The sequence below is a fragment of the Mus caroli genome, unplaced genomic scaffold (genome assembly GCF_978045245.1).
Source record: "Mus caroli unplaced genomic scaffold, Mus_caroli_1 scaffold_18, whole genome shotgun sequence".
Lineage (NCBI taxonomy): Eukaryota > Metazoa > Chordata > Mammalia > Rodentia > Muridae > Mus > Mus caroli.
The window spans coordinates 69,500,745-69,520,783 of record NW_028227273.1 but is presented as its reverse complement, the minus strand read 5'-3'; the positions used below and the strand labels follow the sequence as shown (position 1 = coordinate 69,520,783).

Below are 20,039 nucleotides of genomic sequence, written 5' to 3'. Positions count from 1 at the left end.
CAATGATGGTCCCAAGAAGCTGTCTCCACTCACAACCACAGTCTGTGCAGCTTTTATTTCAACAGGAAAGTAATAAAATCTATATACAGTCTAAAACCAGTAGAAAAGGTGAGTAAAAAGGACCACTGGGTCATCTGGGTCCTGCCAGGAGCGGCGGTGCGGGCCTTTACTCCCAGCACTTGGGAGGTGGAGGCAGGCAGATCTGTGAGTTGGAGGCCAGCCTGGTTGACATAGTGAGTTCCAGGCCAGCCAGAGCTACATAGTGAGACCCTGTCTCAGAACAAGAGTCTATGGAGTGATATGAATGGTGGGGCTGGGCAAGCATCAGACCTGGTGCCCAGAGGAGGGCCTGGGTGTTTCTCTGGTACAAGTAACAGCGGGGCCTTTGGAAAGATCCCTCACCAAGCATAGGCAGAGAGGACACTGCCTAGCTGAGCCTGTCTACCTGTCTCCACAGACAGGCAGATATTCCAATGGAGGTCCAGCCTGACTTACAGACCCAGAGGGAGCCAAGCCTGGCCTGGATTCTGTTAGCATGTCCAGACCTGTGAAAAAAGGGTTCTATTTCAGATCCCGCATGGCCCCAGGAGTCCCTTCTAGCCAGTCTGTCTCCCAGCCCTCTCCTGTTAACCTGCCCGAGCCTCTTCTCTTGCCCCTCACCCACTCTCCAAGCTCCATCCTATGCAGCTGTCATCAGCCCAAGTCACAGACACTTACCTTCACGGTGCTATCCACAGCCCCTGAGAAGAGCCGGCCCCGGGAAACAGCCAGTGCAGTTACACTGCCCTGATGGCGCAGCAGCGTCTGTGTGCAGATCATGTTGTCCATACTCCAGACCTAGGGGAGGAAGGGGCATGGGATATGAGAGCCTGCCCTGGCCCAGCCACCTCTGGCCTCTTCTTTCTCCTGGGGAGCACATACCCTGAGGGACCGGTCATAGGATGCACTGAAGACTTTGGTCTGGTCTGGTGTTGAAATGACTGCCAGGGCATACACTGTGCCCACGTGACCTGTGAGGGTCCGAACCTGCTCTTTGGATTCAATGTCCCACACCTGAAAAGGAGTAGAGTCAAGTAGGTCAGAGACAGGAACCCAAAGCCAGGGCAGAAGAGATGGACGCCTGCTACAGGGTAGCCCTTACATGAATGAGGTTCTCATAGGTGCCACAGACAATGTGGTGATTCGTCACAGCAATGGAATACACACTGCCACCAGATGTCTGCAGGACATGGATGCAGTCAAGGGTCCGAATGTCCCAGATCTATGGAAAAGTGTGTCACTCACTCTCAGGCCAGGCACGTGCTTACCTTGGGCCTCAGGACCCAGCAGCCAGCTTCAGAGCATGTTGGAGGGTAGGGAAAGGGCAGAAGAAGCTCTAGGTCACCCTAGGAAGGACAGTAGAGGGCAAGTCCCTGCCACCAGGGGTACATTGGCACACCTTGATTGTCTGGTAAGAGCCACTGTACAGATAGCTCTGTGCTGCCACCAGGGCCCGCACCCAGTGGTTGAGGCCTGTGAGTTCTTTCTTCAACTTTAGCTCAGTGCCCACGATGTCCCAAACCTGTAGGGATGGCCATGAGCCTGGGCTAGGAAGGCATCCATTGCTGCAGTAGCCCCCACGTGTACGCATACTCCTTGCCTATACCTTGATGGCTTTCAGGGAGCCACTGAAGAGCATGTTGTGGGAAGACACCAGTGTGCATACAGGGTTGTCGTGGGCCCGGATAGTGTTCACCTTCTGTAGGGTCTGGATGTCCCACACCTGCAGGGGGTGAGAGGACTTAGGGTTAGGGAGGAAAAAGCAATGGGTCTTCTCGACCCCCAACTCCTCACCCTGTGCCCACTCACAATGATGGTGCAGTCTGCAGACCCACTGTACAGTTTGCACCTACGGAGGCAAAGTCAACACGGGGGAAGCAAAGTCAACCGGAAGCAGAAGAAGCCACTGTGCCCTGGCTTAGCCCCAGGGCTACTGCTGCTCCCTCAGTGCCATTCTCTGTGTGCATAGTTGGATGTGAACAACTAGCCTGGGAATCATTTGACGGCTGAGCTGAGCAAGCGGGAAGGTCACCTATTCTGAATACCGAGGCCCAGGGAGGTTACCACCACAGGTAAAGGTGAACAATACCTAGAATCATCACACCCAGAAAGTCCAACAAGACACGAGAAAGGGCAGCCAGCCTTGGGAAGAGCCTACTGACAGATTAATCATGGTAGCTTCTACATCAACTATAACCAGAGTTAAGCCCGAGGTACTAGCTATCCTGGTGATAGGTGAGCTATCCTCCCCTCTAAGAGTGCCACCTCTGGTTTCTAGCTACCTAACACATTAGGGCAGGGCCAGGCTCTCCTGGGATTTCATACTGTCACCTACGTATCCAGGATTGCACAGGTGTGAGTGTTCCATAGATGGAAGAGACACAAGGTACATAGATTCCAACACCGGCTCAGGGCCCACAAGGTGGCAGTTATTAAGACTCACCCCTGGATACAGAGCGCCAGCACAATACCATCATGACCTTCCAGTGTCTTTTGGCACTTGTAAGTGGTACACGTGTCCCATACCTACAGAGATCATGTCAGACCAGGTCCAGCAGGATCAGTTTGGTGACAAAGGATAGGATAGCAGCCATTAGAAGAGAAGACCCAAACATGGATAAGGGACAACCGAGGCTGGTATGCAGTGCCCAGCTGAGTCCAACCAGGCTGCAGAGCCTGTGGAACAGGACCCCCACTCACCTTGATTGTCTTGTCAGAAGAGCCACTGAAGAGCAGGTCACCCATGGAATAGACACAGAGACACCAGACAGGGCCCTGGTGTCCCACAAAGGTCCCTTTGCACTTGAAGATCTGCTGAGGGTCATAGGCTACAAATGGGAGAAGCTAATGAGGGACTAGTAGGGCTCTGGGGACAATGTGGGGGCAGGGCTGGGCTCTACTCACATCCAAGGATACCCATGTTCAGCCGTGCATTGATGTGAGACAGCTCATCCTGAAAGACCAAGAACGGCAGAAACTGGGTGGGTGGGGCTCATTGATCTGTGGTGAAGCTACAGAGCCCTAGGCCTAGGGTTAGCTCTTACTGGAATATAGCTCCTGAAACCCTGAACACTAGGAGCAAAGGCCAGAGAAGGACCCCAGTCCGTCTGTCCTGAGTCTGAGCATCGCAGCCCTCACGTTCAGCATGGACGCGTCCCTCCCTACTCACGTTCAACATGGACGTGCCCCTCCCTACTCACGTTCAGCATGGACGCGTCCCTCCGGAACTCCATGAGGTCCTCGCTGAGCTTGCTCTGGTTCTCATCCAGGACATCTGAGCAACAAGACAGAATGGGATCACCGGAGTCCAGAACGGCGCTGAGCCCCATGGTCTCTGAACTAGACCTTACCAAACTTAAGCTCAAGGCTCTTCTCTAGCTGGTCAATCTTCTCTGAGAGTTTGCCCAGCATGGAACGCAGGAAGGCAATCTCCTGGTCCTTTTGGGCCAGTGCCACATGCATCTCGTGGAAGCGGTCATCGGTCTGCTGCAGGAACTCCTTCAGGCCCTCGAAGCGGCATGTTTCTAAGTGTGTCTCATAGGTGTCCTGATTCCCAATAAATGTGCACCTGGGGGAACAGCACAGCTGCCCACCTGCCTGGCTGGCACAACTGACCCCTCTGTCTCCCTGACCCCATTAAATCTCTAGATTTAATCTATGAGTCATCATGGTCATGCCCATTACCCCCAGATTAGCAACCTTCTTAACCCCAGCACCCAGCAGTCAGGACATTTCACCAGTGAAATCTTATACCTCCATAATGCTTCAAGGGCCTACCCACCCAACCCTCCCTTCCTCTTTCTTTCCTTCCTTCCTTCCCTCCCTCCCTCCCTCCCTCCCTCCCTCCCTATGAGTAACATCTTTGCTCATCACCAGCCTCCCTGCTCCAAACAGCTGGGCAGGATCCTCCTGTCCTTCCAGGCTTCCCCTCTACACCTATTCCAACCATTTGCTCAAATCTATGCCCCTTTACCCACCTTCCCTGATAACCCACTTCCAACCTGTTCAGTCCTTTCTGTGTCCTCCTGGGCACCTGGATATGGGCTGTTATGGCAGTTACTGGTGTGGCTTCTGGCTCTGGTGCATGTCCCAGGCATCAGCTCCCAGAAGCCCTCAGCCTAGGAACACAGACCCACCAGCCCCCGCCCCCACCCACTCACCCGTACTTAGAGTGTGGACACTTGATGTGCTCGCATTCTTTCAGGTGGGCCTCGAGATTCATCTTGAGAAGGGGTGGGCAGCTGGGGTTGTTGGGGCAGCGCACAGGCCTGTAGTCACAACTACTCTCGTGGTCCCTGTGCACACACAGGACACAGGGGCTGAGCTGAGAGCCCACCAGGCAGCCCCGAGAGATGAAGGTGCTCAGCAGCCCCAGGGACGTGGAGGAGCAGAAGGCACTCACTTCCGGGCACTAAGCTTGATGGTGAAGGGGCAGCCCCTCGGGTCTACCTCAAAGACCCCAGGCTTTCCAGTGCCCGCTGCGTGGCAGCCATGCCGACAATGGATGAAGAGCTCTCCAATCTGCTCAGCGACTGCAATGTTGTTCACCACTACTGTCAGCTTGGCATTGTCCACAGGACACTTCTCTGGGAGAGGAGGACATGTTGAGCCCACCACCTACCCAGGCACCTCTCTCCCTGGCAGCTTTGCCCAGTGGGAGGCCAAGTCCTGGGGAGGGAGATGCAATGGCGCAACAGGTGGAGAGAAGCCCACTGGGTGCCTTGCCCACTCTTTCATCGGCCCCAAGGTGCTGGTGCAGGAAGAGCTGCACAGCAGACCTCCCAGAGCGAGAAGGACAGCTAGCTGGGTGTGGAGAAGAAGCAGGGACTGCCAGGGAGGGACAACAGCATCTGTTGGAGCCCAAGCCTTCACCTTGGGACTCGGCCCACACCCACCACAGCCAAAGCTCTGAATCTGGAGAGACCAGGAATTGGGGGTCTGCTTTGCTATTGAGGTCCTTCGCCAGGCTTGAGCCTTACAACACTATTCAAGCCCTGCTGGCAGAGGCCACACATGCCTGGATAAGAAACCAGTGGCCTCTGCTGGCTGCCCGGGAAATAGCAGGGTGGAATTAACCACCAGCCTCACAGGTCTGGATGGAAGGCACAGACCTACCTGACTTCAAGGCGCATCGTCTGCAGAAGGTGTGCTGTGGGGACAAAAAGTGGACTTGGGGGTCAGCTGTAACTGTCTTCCCTCCAGTCAAGGTCAGCGGTAGCCCAGAGCTCACACCGTCCCACACCAAGGCAAAGAGCTCCCGCTGGACAGCCAGCTTAGGAGGATGAGCAAGGGCGACAGCCCTTGGAACAGGGCCAGCAAGTAGTCACAGGGGTTGGGGAGTAAGCATGCCCATGACCTCACCCCACATGTAGTGATCACAGGGTCCTTGAACACACTGCAGCAGAGCTGGCAGCACAGCTTTACCGAGGGCTGCTCGGCAAATACCAACGGCTCCTAGACAGAGTGGAGCAACACAGTCAGAACATGGGCCACGAGTGCTGATGTGGCAGGCGCTTCAGGAGCAACCCTGTCACATTAACTGCCCAAGCCGCCTGTATGTCCACCCCATCCAGGGCTGTTCACCAGCACTGGGACTATTCTCGAAGGCACAGTTGACTAGAGAGAGCCATGAGAGGACCAAGGAGCTGAAGCAAGGGGTATGGTTCAGGGGCAGGCTGTAAGCAGCAAGAAACCGCACATACAGCATCTGCAACAGTCAGACAGCCTTACTGGCCTCTCTTTCTGGCTTACAGACTAGCAAAGCACCCTATCTGAGCCCACCTGCCCACATCTCATCCCCAGGTGGCCTCCACAGGAGGCGGAGATTTCAACATGAACTAGAGGCCCTAATCAGGTCTGACCTACCCTCAATGTGAGCTATGGAGGTGCAGTCTAAGGGGAAAGTGCCCCGTGCCACTGCAGCAGTGACAACTCTGGAAGATGATTCCTGCCAAGCCTACCACACCTACCGGCTCCTCCTCCTCCTCAGGCAGCGAGAACGTGGAGCGCAGGGACATGCTGGACTCGGAGTGTAGGGAGCGGACAGAGATGGCTGAGTCAGAGCGGCGAGGAGTGTTGATGGGGGGCTGCACAGATGGAGGCAGCCTATCAGGGGCTTGAGCCCTGTGGAGGCAGGGGTGCCCCTAAGCCACCCCAATTTCAGCAAGCTCACAAGGCTGTGGATTGTGTGTGGGAGGCTGGCATGGCCTCAATCCCGCTGCCTGTGGTGGCCAGCCTTGGCCTTTGGTGCTGGGCTGCCCGTTCTTGCCTGCCAACTTTCTTTGTGTAAATGGAGAGATTTCCTGCTATTCAATTTTACAGGACATGCTCAGGCTTCTTCCTGCTTCCCGTGAGGGATGTGGGCTGCAGAGAGGCTGCATCCAGCAGCCAATCATGGGGCAGCTAAGAGCCCAGATCACTGAACAGAGAGCAGTGCAGAAGCCTGGGCAAGGAGAGGTGCGCAAGGCTGAGCCCCTTTCTAGTCCTAGCCAGGGGGGGTCCACAGTAGCGACAGGAATGTTCTACCAGAGACCTAAAGGGAGCAACCTTTGATTAGGTCGTAGGGGAGAGCAGCACAGTATCCAAGAGCTACTGCTGCCATAGCTCCCCCATGCAGGACCATGTAGGACCATGTGGGTCTAGGCTCACCTGCTGCCCGTGAGCCTGTGTCCAGAACAGGGAAGGGGGCCATGGGATAGGGATGCAGCCCATCCCAGTTCTGGGTATCCCTGAACAGGAGGTAGAGGCTGGGTACATACTTCATTCACCAGGCAATGCCCATCTCTCCTTATGGTTTCCCAAGTTACATCTCGCATGGGAATGTCGTGTGAGACCCAGAGGGTAAAGTTAAAGGAAGTGGGTCAAACCCCCCCACAGGCAGCAACGGCAGGCAGGAGCCAGTACAGAGCTGTACTCTCCCCTCTGCTCACTGACTAGCACAGCTCTTAGACTCTCCCTCCAACCCAGTCAGTGGGGTGGGGTGGGCATGGCTGCCCAATGTCCCACAGCAAACAGAAGATTCTAGGACATTTCTAAAATTTCTGAATCCTGTCAGACACCCCAGAGTTATCCAAAATCAGACGCACAATGAATCCACTTCCAAGGCCCAGGCTGCAATCAGGAGTTGGGTGGAGACTGAGAGGTGAAGCTATGGGGTTTAGGTTCCACATATCTGACCCATCCTTAGGCTCAGGGCTGGGCAGTGCCTGGCCCCAATATGCCTACTTAGCATTTACCTTCCTATTGAAAAGGGAAAAAAGGGTTGGGCCTGGTAGTACATTCCTTTAATCCAGAGACAGAGATAGATCTCTGTGAGTTCAAGGACAACTTGGTCTATATAGTGAGTTCCAGGATAATGAGGACTACATAAAGACGCTGTCTCAAACAAATAAAACAACAAAACACACACACACAAAGCAAAAAGAAAAGGGAAAAGAAGTCTGGTTCCTCTGCATCTTGAGCAAGAACTTTGGTCCTGCCAGTCATCCTCTGTTCCACTGGCCAACTCACCTGAGAGCACCTTTTGTGGCACCCACCTCATTTAAGATGGAGCCCAAACTGCCTGACACTGGCCTTCAGGGGCCACACCCTAAAGCGCAGTCCCACAAACTGGCTGCTTCCTGCCACCACTCAGCTACAGGAGCCTCCTCTTAGGTTCAGGAATGCAACAAGAGCTCTGCCAGCAAGGTGCCTCTCTATCCCAGCTTTGCTCTCCTGCAGGCTTCTCTTAGGACCTGGACCTCAGGGAAGAGGGTAGGAGGTGGGGAGCCACACCAGGCTCCCACATCGTGGACACCTACCATGCCGTCCTCCTCATCCCGTGGCGAATAGGCAAGGGTGCTAGAGGAGGAAGGTGTCCTGCGATGCTGTTTGTATGTGCCAGTCCCATCAGCTGCTGAAAAGACATGGCTGTCAGTGGAGGAAGAGGCTAGAGTGACAGAAATAGCTGGAAGAGCCCTTGTCTATGGAGCCCCTCAGATTATCTCTAGCTCTCAGTCTCCCTGGACTAGACTGGAATATGGTTATCCAGGATTGTCTTCCAAGGTAAAACCAGTACCAGCAGTATGGTCTGGCTCATCACACTGGATCTGCAGACAGCTGAGAATGGACTGCTAGCTGCCCCGCCCTGCTTACCAACAGGAGACTTAAGTGTGTTTCTTTCCTTTGGTGTAGAGAACCCAGGACTTGGCTCATGCCAATCACCAGCAGTAGACCCACAGCCTTTGCTTTTTTAAAATTTTATAAGTTATGAGTGTTTTGCCTGCACGTATGTCTGTGTACCACTTATGTGCCTGGTACCCACGGAAGCCAGAAAATGGCTTTGGATCTCCTGGAACTAGAGTTAAAGATTGCTGTGAAACACCATGTGGTTGCTGGGAATTGAATCTGGGTCCTCTGGAAGAAAAGCCAGTGCTTTTAACCACTGAGCCATCTCTCCAGATTCAGTTCTTGTTGAGTTTGGCTTTTTGAGACCTGGAACTCATAGAGATTGACCCGTCTCTGCCTCCCAAAGGGCTGGGATTAATGTAGGATCTCCCTATATTGCTCAGAGCTACCTCCCAATTGCTAGGATTACAAGCAAGCATCAAAACCAACGACGACCTCTCTCTCAGAGCCCCGACAAGGTTCCATTCTTCAGCCCAACAAGGGGCCCTCCATGCCTAGCTGGTCACAGAATCAACCCCATGAATGGCCTGGGTCACTTGGGGGCTTCCCTTTGATCTTTAAGGTAATTCTGCCAGGTTGAATTTCTTTTTTTGTTTTTTGTTTTTGTTTGTTTGTTTGTTTGTTTTTGAGACAGGGTTTCTCTGTGTAGCCCTGGCTGTCCTGGAACTCACTTTGTAGACCAGGCTGGCCTCAAACTCAGAAATCTGCCTGCCTCTGCCTCCCGAGTGCTGGGATTAAAGGCGTGCGCCACCACGCCCGGCCCCCAGGTTGAATTTCTAAAAGGGAAAATGAGGCACAGAGAGACTGAAGGACCTCAGCTAATACATGGCTACTCCAGGTCCTCCTAGTCCTCCCTAACATAACCAGAATCAGGAACTGGGGCTAGATTTTTGGTCTCCCTCCTCTTGCCTATAGAATGCCCTGCCTGGCCTGGGCCAGGAAGCAGAGGTTCCCCAAGAATGGAAAGTCAAGGGTGCACGTGGGAACCAGAGAACCATCTCATAGACCCTATAAGGCTACAGCGTTAGGGACAGGCTACAACCAGCACAGGTTAAGACAGATTCAGATGTCATAGTAACTAGAACCCTAAAGGCCTCCATCCAAGATCAGGTCTATGACTGTCTATGCTGTGATGGGCCTCAGTTTCTCCATCTGTAACAAGAAGGGCCAGATGAGGCAAGAACTAGTACATTGCTACCTAGTTGCCAGAAACCAGGGTACAGCAGACCACATGCCATTTTGGCTCTGAAACCCTCAACAGTGGTGACAGACACTGTGTAGTCTCTAAGGGTATATAAATTGTTAAGCAATGGCCTCTCGGGTAGGGGTGTGGGAAAAGAGGCCCTTTCAGAGGCTTCTCAGGTCATCCAGGAATAAAGGTACTGGTGTGCACCTGGTAGCCCTGTGCCTTCAGCCACGGAAGGCAATTAAAAAAGCAATTAGTAGCTGGTGCACTCCTGCAGTGGAGTGAAAAGCAGGACAGCACGCCCCAGAACCCCGGCCCTTCTGAGCCTTCAGCATGGACGCTGCCCCACAGCCCTACCCCATGTTATGATCTCTTGACAAACACTGTCTGATGGCACCAGATCCCACCCAAGAAAAGATGCTGTGCCGCTCATATCCTTGGACACTAGGAGCCGTGGCTGGGCTTAGGCGGGGGTCGCTATAGTAAGATTGAGATATAATTAGTGGTGCCAGGAAGGTCAAGACTGCCCCCCAGAGCGGGTGGGCAAGTTTTCGGGAAGAAGAGGGGGCACTAGTAACAAAGGTGAGGCACAGGAACAGGCCTGCCTAACTCTGTTTAGCTGGAGGCTGAGACAAGGGAAGAAACAAAGAAGCCAGGAGACCACCCTTCCAGGAAGTGCCCCTGGATCCCAGTAGAGTACAGATTCTTCCCAGTCAGGCTCACCTTTGGTGATGGTGGTGACGGTCGAAAAGGTAGGCCCAAAGGTTGTTTCCATCCTGGTCTAAGACAATGGGAAAGCCTTAATGCAATATCCACAGGGTCACACATACTGACATGCTGACCCGCTGGTGGCCCATCTGAGTGCATATGCAGAGACACACCATCAACAGGCACAGGCTATCCTGAGGGATCCTCCAAGGAGGAAGAGGACAGCTGGAGCTCTGTCCTCAGTGGCAAGTTATATACATATATACACCCATATACAAATACATATACATATGGCATGCTGGGGGCATGGGGTGTGGCATGCAGAGGGCAGGCCCTCACCTACAGGCGCCTCTCTTACCCCACTGCTGTCTGAGGAGGGGAGGTTGGCAGGTCCCCCGGAGAAGCGGTTGTAGCGGGCACTCTTGGCTAAGCTCATGCTCTAGAGAGGAATCCAGGTTCCTTGGGCAGTGTCCCCTATGGCAAGAACACAAATGAGGGGCTTTAGAGGTAGCATTCTGGGTTCCTGAAAGCGTCTTCACCTGGTAGACTTCTGGCTAGTCCATCTCAGGATAGGTCTTAACTTCTCCCTGCCTCTAATGCCATATTGTAGACCCAGAGTGGCAAGGGCCTTCCTGCCTACCCAACTCAAGTGGCAAAGGCTCCGGGTACAGTCGATCTTTAGTGGTGCCATCCCTTCAGGCCTGGACCTTTTGAGGAAGCCAACTAGCTCTAGCCCCGAAGTAAAAAAACCCCACCTGTGCCGGCTAATCCTCTGGTCCTGATCATAGCCGATCACTTCAAGGCCTACTTCTTTGCAGGTCAAATGTCCCTATGGCTAAGGGTGGGATCTTGCTTTCTACCCATCCATTAGACTGCGTCTAAGGTGTGGCACACACACCAGGACTTAGTCATATGAGGACCCACCAGAGCACACAAATGTGTTCTCTGCCATAGCAGATGCTATCAGGACCACAAAGAACCAACAGGCAATCACTTGATCCTGTCTCCCAGATGTGGTCATACAGGGCAAGATACAGGAAAAAGATAAACCCTAGAACTGAACCAATGAAGATCACCCATAACAACTGTGCCACTCAGGAGCTAGGGTAGCAGGGGACAATGGCAGCATACAAGGGCCAGTGTCCCTGTTCAGCCCAGAAGAGAGGGTAAGGAGAAAAGGTAGACATTAGGCATCTACAGGGAAGGGAACATTAAAAGTGACCCAGTTAGTAGGTCATACTCAGGACAGGTCCAGGACAACACCCACGCTATGACATGACAGTTGTAGACATGCAGGGACATAGCACTGTCAAAAGGCATCCCCTAAGGGAGGCCTTAGTCTCAGGATTCCACAAGGCTTGCCCTAGGTCACCACTGTTCAACAAACAAACAGCATCCCCTCTTCAGGCTCGGCCCAAGTGGAGCCTCTGAGGCCACCCATTCCACAGGCCAGGACCGCACCACAGGGGAGCCTGGTTTGTGCCAAGGCCCTCGAGGACAGAGGAGGGACAGGAAGGGAGAGAGCCCCAGAAGGGTCCAGGTGGATCATGTGCTAAGCCCAGGTGCCAGTTTCTACCCCAAGACCCGAGGAATGGTGGACATGCCACGTTCTTGATCAGGCCCTCCCGCCCGGCACTGTCTCTTCCAAACACACACTGGAAGGCCACAAAGTGTGTCCTGCTTTACTCAGACTTTAGCTCCAACCACACGGCTTTGAGGAAGGACTGGCTCCCACCCTGTCTGCAGCTCCTGATGACTCCTGGTCCTTTCCTTTTACTCCCCAAGCCTCACCTACCTCTTCAGCTGTTCCCTGCAATTGGCCCTGTCAGGCACCTGTCACTCTAAACGCCCTCACGTACAGGTAAGTGGAACTCTGTAGAGGAAGGCCAAGGCCTACCTCTTCTTGACCTTAGCCTCATGCCACACAACTGCCACAACAGTTGCCAGTGTGAACCGGAGACTCTGTGGTGTTCCCTTTCTCCCATTCCACCAGCCACAGTACCACCAGGCACCCAACGGTTCAACTATGACTCTAGGGCTTGGCTTTGTGACTTTAGACTGGACTCTCTAGGGAAAGACAAGCACAGAGGAGGTAGCCCTGGGGGAGACGAGACCTGAGGGTCACCCTGGGGGAGATGTGGCCTGAGCATTCTTCTGCTCCTTTCCCCCAGCAGTCTCCTTCCTGAAGAGAAAGGTTCTCAACAGCCTGCCAGGGTCTTGTTTGTCCAAGGGTGAGCAGGGATGAAGGTATGAGTCCCTAGGTGGCTTCATGAGAGCGAGAGGGCCCAGGTGATTGGGACCCTCTTCCTTGCAGGGAGTTCTTGGGGTTTAAACAAAGTTTGTTGTTGAACAGTGGTGCCCTCCTAGCACAGACACCTTTTGCTCCATCAAAGGGACGTTCAGCCAGCCTAAACCTGTGGGCTTCATTCAGGGCTTGCTCTGTAAGTATGAACGGTTTAACCCTTTGGATAAACCTAGGAAGTGGGCTCACAGGATGGTATTAAGAGACAGACAGACATGCCGGACGTGGTGGCGTACACCTTTAATCCCAGCCCTAGGGAGGCAGAAGCAGACGGATTTCTGAGTTCGAGGCCAGCCTGGTCTACAAAGTGAGTTCCAGGACAGCCAGGACTATACAGAGAAACCCTGTCTCGAAAAACCAAAAGAAAAAAAAAGAGAGACAGACAGACAGACCAACATTCTATAGATGTTTCCTAGCCCGTTACTCTGGCCTGTGAGCTCAGGAACATAGTGCCTGGTTAGGCCTGGCTCTACTGTAAGGTTAAAAGAAGAAGTACACATAGCAACACAGAAATCAGCAGCCAGCCTATAGAGCCAGTACAGGGCACCAGAGCCAGTCTGAGAGGAAGCACAGAGACAAAATGAACTGGAGAGCAGGAAGCAGATTCTCAGTTCACATAGGTTCAGACTCCTTCAGGGATCCGAGATGGGCTAGCCTCAGGCTAGGGGCCAGAGCCCCAACCTGTGCAAACCCTACAGGTTGACTGAGTAGCACAGTGCAGGTCAGGTCTTCAGGGCCTAAGCTTTACAATAACAGGATTCAGTAGCTGGTGAGGGGCAGGCCCCAGACAGCAGGGAAAAGATCACATAGGCCACAGCCACCATGCTTCTGCGGCTCTCTGGCAGAAAGCTGTTTACCTCAGTGGGAACTCCCTTGGGGTTATGTGTCCTGGGAGCCTCTCTCCTGTCCTCTAATCCCTAGGATACAAGGACAGCTTCCCACAAAGGTGGCAACCCATTCTCAAGCTGGAAAAGAGCTCTGAGCAGTGGGCTAAGCCAGGAAGTGCTGTAGAAGCTCTCTGCTCCACTCCCAAGTCCAAGACTACTTGCCTATCTGTGGGACCCAGGACATATAAGCCCCGAAGAAACGGAAATCCTGCACATTTTTTTAAAAGTGGTGTTAAAAACTGAACTAGTGCCAGGCTATGGTGCTGCATGCCTTCAATCTCAGCACTGGGGAGGCAGAGGCAAGTGGACTTCTGTGAGTTTGAGGCCAGCCTGGTCTACAGGAAGAGTTCTAGGATAGCCAAGGCTACAGAGAAACCCTGTGTTGAAACAAAACACCTGAACTGGGCTTGCGAGATGCCTCAGTCAGTGTCCCTGAGTTCAATTCCCAGCACTCACTCTGTCTTACAGCAGCTTGTACCTCCTGTTCCAAAGGAGCTGTGCTTTTCTAACCTCCACCGGGACCAGGCACACATGTGGCAAACAGACATATATAAGGCAAAACTCAAATTAAAAAAAAGTATAAAATTTTAGGAAAAAAAAAAAAAGGAAATTAAACTTGGGATCTCATACAGACTAGATAACACTGTGCCCTGTCCCCAGTCCCAAGATTTTTTTTTTTTAAAGACTTATTTATTGTATATAAGTACACTGTAGCTGTCTTCAGACACACCAGAAAAGGGCATCAGATCCCATTACAAATGGCTGTGAGCCACCATGGGGTTACTGGGAATTGAACTCAGGACCTCTGGAAGAACAGTCAGTGCTCTTAACTGCTAAGCCATCATCTCTCCAGCCCCAAGATTTTTTTTCAAGACAGGGTTTCTCTGTGTAGCCCTGGCTGTTCTGGAACTCACCTTGTAGACCAGGCTGGCCTCAAACTCACAGAGATCCACTTGTCTCTGCCTCCTGAGTGTTGGGATTAAATATATGTGCTACCAGTGCCCAGCCTAAAACTGTTTTTTTTTTTTTTGGTTTTTTTTTTTGGTTTTTCGAGACAGGGTTTCTCTGTGTAGCCCTGGCTGTCCTGGCACTCACTTTGTAGACCAGGCTGGCCTCGAACTCAGAAATCCACCTGCCTCTGCCTCCCGAGTGCTGGGATTAAAGGCGTGCGCCACCACGCCCGGCCCTAAAACTGTTTTTAAGACAGTCTCACCATAGCTCAAACTGGCTCCACACCAATGGCCTTCCTGCTTCAACCTCCACGGACTGGGATGACAGGCATAGAGCCCTGCAGCTGGCGACAGGATCTTAAGTCTCACTTTACTTTTTTCTTTTTTCAGATTCTTTTTCCACTTATTTTTCTGTGTGTGCATCAGTGTATGTACCACAGTCCCTACCACAAGTGTGCAGTAGTCAGAAAACAAACTGTTCCATGCAGGTTGCCAAGCTTGGCAGCAAACACATGTACACACTGATCAATCCTACAAGACAGAACTTATTTATTTACTTATTTAGAGTGTGTGTGAGTGTGTGTGGTATGTGTGTGTGTGTGCGCACACACGTGCTACGGCGCGCACACATGTGCTACAGCACACATGTGAAAGTCAGAAGACATCTTATGGGAGTGGGAACCAGGGACTGACCTCAGGTCTCAGGTCATCAGGCTTGAGGGCAGGTGCCCTTATCTGCTGAGCCTTTATGCGTGTCTGTGTTCGAGAAGATGCTGCACCTCTATGTAGTCTTCTACATACAACCCGGGTGTTCTCCAACAAGTGCTCTTATCCACTGAGCCAACTCTCCAGCTCCCCAAGATTTATCGTAAAAAGAAGGGAAAATGGGGCTGGAGAGATGGCTCAGCAGGTAAGAGCACTGACTGCTCTTCCAGAGGTCCTGGGTTCAAATCTCAGCAACCACATGGTGGCTCACAACCATCTGTAATGGGATCTGATGCCCTCTTCTGGTGCGTCTGAAGACAGCGACAGTGTACTCATTTATAATAATAAATAATCTTTGGGCTGGAGCAAGTAGGGTATATATATAAAATAAATAAATTAAAAAATAAAATAAAATAAAGCCGGGTGTGGTGGCGCACGCCTTTAATTCCAGTACTCAGGAGGCAGAGGCAGGTGGATTTCTGAGTTCGAGGCCAGCCTGCCTGGTCTACAGAGTGAGTTCCAGGACAGCCAGGACTACACAGAGAAACCCTGTCTTGAGAAACCAAAATAAATAAATAAATATTAAAAAGAAGGGGGAAAAAAAGTGTGTGTGTGTGTGTGTGTGTGTGTGTGTGTGCTGGTACCTATAGAAACTAGAAGGAGAGCTGGATGCCCTGGAGTCAGAGTTTGAAGTGGTTGTGAGCGACCCAATGTGTACACTAGGAACTCAACTTCAGGCTGCTGCTAAAGCAGGAAGCGCTCTCTCTCTCTCTCTCTCTTGGTTTTTCAAGACAAGGTTTCTCTGTGTAGCCCTGGCTGTCCTGGAATTCGCTCTGTAGACCAGGCTAGCCTCAAACTCAGAAATCCACCTGCCTCTGCCTCCCAAGTGCTGGGATTAAAGGCATGCACCGCCACTGCCCAGCAGAAAGCGCTCTCTTAACCAATCCCTCAAGAGTCTTTTTCTTTTTAAGATTTATTTATCTAATTTTATGTGTGTTACTGTTTTGCCTACATATACGTATGTGCACCATAAACACAGTGCTCACACAGAGGCCAAGAGAGAGCACTGGACCCCATGACCTGGAGTTATAAACTGGAAGCTGCCATGAGGGTGCTGAGCTCTGATCTAGGTTCTCTGCAAGAGCATGTACTCTTAAACACTGAGCTATCTCTCCAGCCCCAAGATTTGGTCTTTTTAAAGACAAAAAGTTTGAGAGCCTGAGGCAGGATTGCTCTAAGGCCAACCTGGGATATACAGTGATACTCTGTCTTGGAGAACAGACAGACAGACAGACACAGACACACACACATACACACAGACACACACACACACCATCCATAGAGAAGGGCTACCTATCTTGGCTGTCACCAGCAGACAAGCAGCTCAAGGCTTCTGTCTTGCCTGAGCTGTGGGTGGTCAACAGGCTGGCCTTCAGCCAGAGCACCCTCTGCTCATATTTGCCAGAGTTTGAAGCATATCTCCTGGTATGAGGAAGCCAGTGCGGGGGCCTGAAGAATGTCCAGCCCCTACCTCAGCTCCCCCGGGCTCAAAACCAGATCTGGCTGCCAAATCCTATAGAAACAGACTTGGTTGTCATAACAAAGCTATGTGCACTTCCTCTGGCTGTTCGCTTGAATGTCCCCTTAAGCACATCTTTTCCATCCCAAGCAGGCAGGGTATTACAGCCAAGGTCCCCAGAGTGCCTTTGCTTACCTCAGACTTGAAGATCTCCCAGAATCTCTAAAAACCCTGGGCACAAAGAACCTTTTGCCTCTTTCCCTCCCAGCTTCCCAGCTAGGCCCCCATCCTCGGTTTTCCTACTGTCTACACCCACAATCCCCACTCAGTGGGCGGGGGTCCCTTAACTTGCTTCTCCTGCCCAGTGTTCTGCTTCCTTCTTACACCCCATATCCAGCCTCTGTACCTGGCCTGCCCAGAGTTCAGTGAACTTCAATTCCCCTGCTGCCAGGGGGCCCTAGCCTCACTTCACTCACATTTATTTGCCTTGTCTATGGTATAGGAATCAGGCTTTCTTTGTCTAGAAGTGCAGAGGACTTCCCAGGGGAGGAGAGTAGCCAGATCTGAACAGACAGAAAGAACACCCTGAGACATACGTCACCCCATCCCAGTGCCTTGCTGTCTCAAACAAATCCAACTGGTATCAAACTTGTGGCAGCAGGTCCAGCCATCTGCTTCTCAAGTGGCTTTGACCCCCTTGTGTGTGCTTCTTCCCACCCCACAGAAGCTTGGGTAAATCACTAAAGTCCCAGGCCAGCAGGATTAAGAGCAGAGACCTCTCCAGCCCCACCCACACCTGCTCCTGGCACCCACAGCAGCTCCACTCATCAAACCTGGACTTCAAGGCCGTTTCCCCTGCAAACTCGACCCCCTCTGGATCTCTTGGAACTGGACGGCTTTATTTCTTGGCTTCTATGCTTCTAGACTGTGACCTCTTCTGCTTGGGACTTTCAAGAAGCATCAAGTCCGACATTAGCAGCTCAGTCTTAGAAGTCTGTTTTCTTTAAACCATTTACTCTTCCCTAGGACTGGCATTCTGGGATACTACGAGTATCTGTTGAAGGATGGGGGTTTCTCATGCACAAACCAGGCAGAGATTTGATAAACTGCTGGGTGCCTACTTGCTAGTAAGACCAGATTTATGGGAATCCTTGTCTACAGTAAGATACAACCAGCTGACAGTTCTTAAGAGCAGGCACAGGCTGGCACTTCACACATATGGCACTTATGGTAGAGTAATAATGACCATGGGCTCTAGACTCGGACAGACCTGGGTTCAAATTCTACTTTGACCATGCAAGAGAGGAATAACTGGGTAAGTTGCATGACCTTGAAGGAGACTGTATTTCTCACTATAAAACATTTTAATGGATCCAAGTTGGAAAGGAGCTATCAGTGGTAGCTTCAGCTGGACCTTCTTCCTATTTTCTGCACCAGGCATTGCTTCATCCGAGATGTATACCCTCTGGTGCTTAGAATAGGGATACCCCCAAAGACTGTTTAGTCTGACCCCCGAGGAACTAGAAGCCAGACAGAAAGGAAAGGTACGAAGCTCCATTTGTTTCTAGTGTGTCAGCCTCAGCTCATTACTAAACACCCCGATCTTTCCTGTTCATTTCCTGAAAGACTCTGATGTACAGCTACAAGAAGTTACATCAAGGAACTTCTTGAATTTGGGCAATACTTTTGGCCAGTTCTTCCTAGTCACCTTAGTCAGGCTGTACACAGCCATTCTCATTTCCTGAAGAGACAGCTGCAAATAGATTTAGGACCGCAGGGTAGAGGGACTTGAGTTTCTGCAGAGAAACATGAATGTATAGAGTATCTTCAGGATTGTCTTTATGACTGAAGCAGCGCCTGCCACAACGATCCTCAGGAAAGGAATCTGAGACATGGAGAGGCCACTGAAGAACAAGGCTGCAAAGGAATGAGCCTGTGCGTGCAGGGAGAGGGGCAGGAGGGGAGATGAGACAGATATCTCTAGACCTCAGCCTCATCTGATCATGTTGGCCTGCCTCAAAAGAATCTAGGCTGGGACAACTGGCCTCTAGTGAGGGTTAGAAGGCGCTGGTCTAGCTTCCTAACTATCTTACTTGACTCATAAATCATTACACATACCAGAGGCTCTCACACTTTGCCCTGCTCTGCCTCTTTTTTTTTTTTTTTGTTTTTTTGAGACAGGGTTTCTCTGTGTAGCCCTGGCTGTCCTGGCACTCACTTTGTAGACCAGGCTGGCCTCGAACTCAGAAATCCGCCTGCCTCTGCCTCCCGAGTGCTGGGATTAAAGGCGTGCGCCACCACGCCCGGCTCCTGCTCTGCCTCTTAACCTTACCTATCACTTGTTAGTACTTGCTGGCTTGCTCCTCTGACTCCCCCTGCCTATAAGGCTCTTCCTGAAATGTCTCAAGACTGACTGCTTCTCCATCAGGTCTTCAGCTAACTGTAGCTCATCTGATAAGCTCATTGAGACATTTTTGTCGTAACAAAACAGGGCTGTGGGAATTACTACTACCATTCAGTGAACAAACCCAGAATTGCTGCTGGACTGCGTACAATGCACAGGACCCTAGAGGCAGAATGGTCTGTCTCAAAACCGCGAACCAGATGAGCTTATCAGTTTGGTCTCCCTACCAAAGATTTAAGAACGCCCAAAACTTTATCTGTGTTCAGTCCCCTCCCCCCACCCCACTGTAAAACTTATCACAGTTCCTCATGATTTTTAACTTTTTATTTTAACTAGAATAACAGTACTGCAGGTGAGCTGCCACAAGGAGACAGTTACCAAAGTCTTGAGACATTTTTGTCGTAACAAAACAGGGCTGTGGGAATTACTACTACCATTCCGTGAACAAACCCAGAATTGCTGCTGGACTGCGTACAATGCACAGGACCCTAGAGGCAGAATGGTCTGTCTCAAAACCGCGAACCAGATGAGCTTATCAGTTTGGAATCCGGTTCTCCGCCGACTCTCCAGAGCCTAGGATACTGCTTGGCACACAGGCAGCGCTCAAAAAAACATAGGAGTGCAGAGACAACGAAAGAGAGAGTGAAGGGAAGGAGTGACAGACGGATTTACTCGGAGTCAGGAGGACTTATAGAGGCTGAGACCCCAGCCGTCTCAGTCCCGCCCCCCCAGGCTAGGCCCACGACCGCTCGCGACGCTCCCACAACCAGCCCGCGCCCCACCGCACTCTCCAGAAGAAGGAGCCCCAGGTCTTGTGCTCCGCGCGCTCACTCACCCGCCCGCGGCTGCCTAGGAGCAGCGACTACACCCACCGGCATCATCTTGCCCCTCTCGGCCCGCGGCCGGGAAAGGTTCAGGATGCAGGAGCCGGAAGTCCCGGGGCAGGTCGGAACTTGTAGTTCACGGACTTCAGGAACTCTGGGGGCTGCTTCACGCTTTGAGCTTCCTAAACTACGACTTCCGGCGACCTCTGCACTGAAGGGCCGGATTGGTAGCTTCAGAATCACTCTATGTTGCACAGCGGAATTTGATTGGCTAGCTGAACTCGTCACTCATAGACTCAATGGCTCTACAACCGGGAGGATATTCGAGCTACCCAAGAGGCTACCGCCT

At 51.9% G+C, this 20,039-nt stretch overlaps 1 protein-coding gene across 8 annotated transcripts; it reads right to left on the bottom strand.

Moving 5' to 3' along the window:
• Positions 1-36: 36 nt before the first annotated feature.
• Positions 37-19,810, bottom strand: Traf7 (TNF receptor associated factor 7). Of its 8 annotated transcripts, none has more exons than XM_085833114.1 (21): positions 19,702-19,810; positions 10,458-10,573; positions 10,115-10,172; positions 7,839-7,933; positions 6,009-6,125; positions 5,401-5,493; positions 5,155-5,188; positions 4,442-4,625; positions 4,206-4,334; positions 3,390-3,607; positions 3,240-3,313; positions 2,944-2,992; positions 2,740-2,867; positions 2,483-2,565; positions 1,849-1,888; positions 1,646-1,762; positions 1,439-1,561; positions 1,142-1,261; positions 922-1,053; positions 718-837; positions 37-545 (listed from the first exon to the last, which is right to left on the bottom strand). In XM_085833114.1, the coding sequence occupies exons 2-21, from the start codon at positions 10,533-10,535 to the stop codon at positions 531-533; spliced, it is 2,007 nt and encodes a 668-aa protein (XP_085689240.1). In that variant the 5' UTR covers positions 10,536-10,573; positions 19,702-19,810; the 3' UTR covers positions 37-530. The 8 variants fall into 8 exon arrangements, with proteins under 8 accessions (XP_085689240.1, XP_085689239.1, XP_085689238.1 ...); XM_085833113.1 differs by having other exon boundaries at positions 4,200-4,334; positions 7,839-7,930; XM_085833112.1 differs by having other exon boundaries at positions 4,200-4,334; positions 19,702-19,809.
• Between the last annotated feature and the right edge of the window lie 229 nt (positions 19,811-20,039).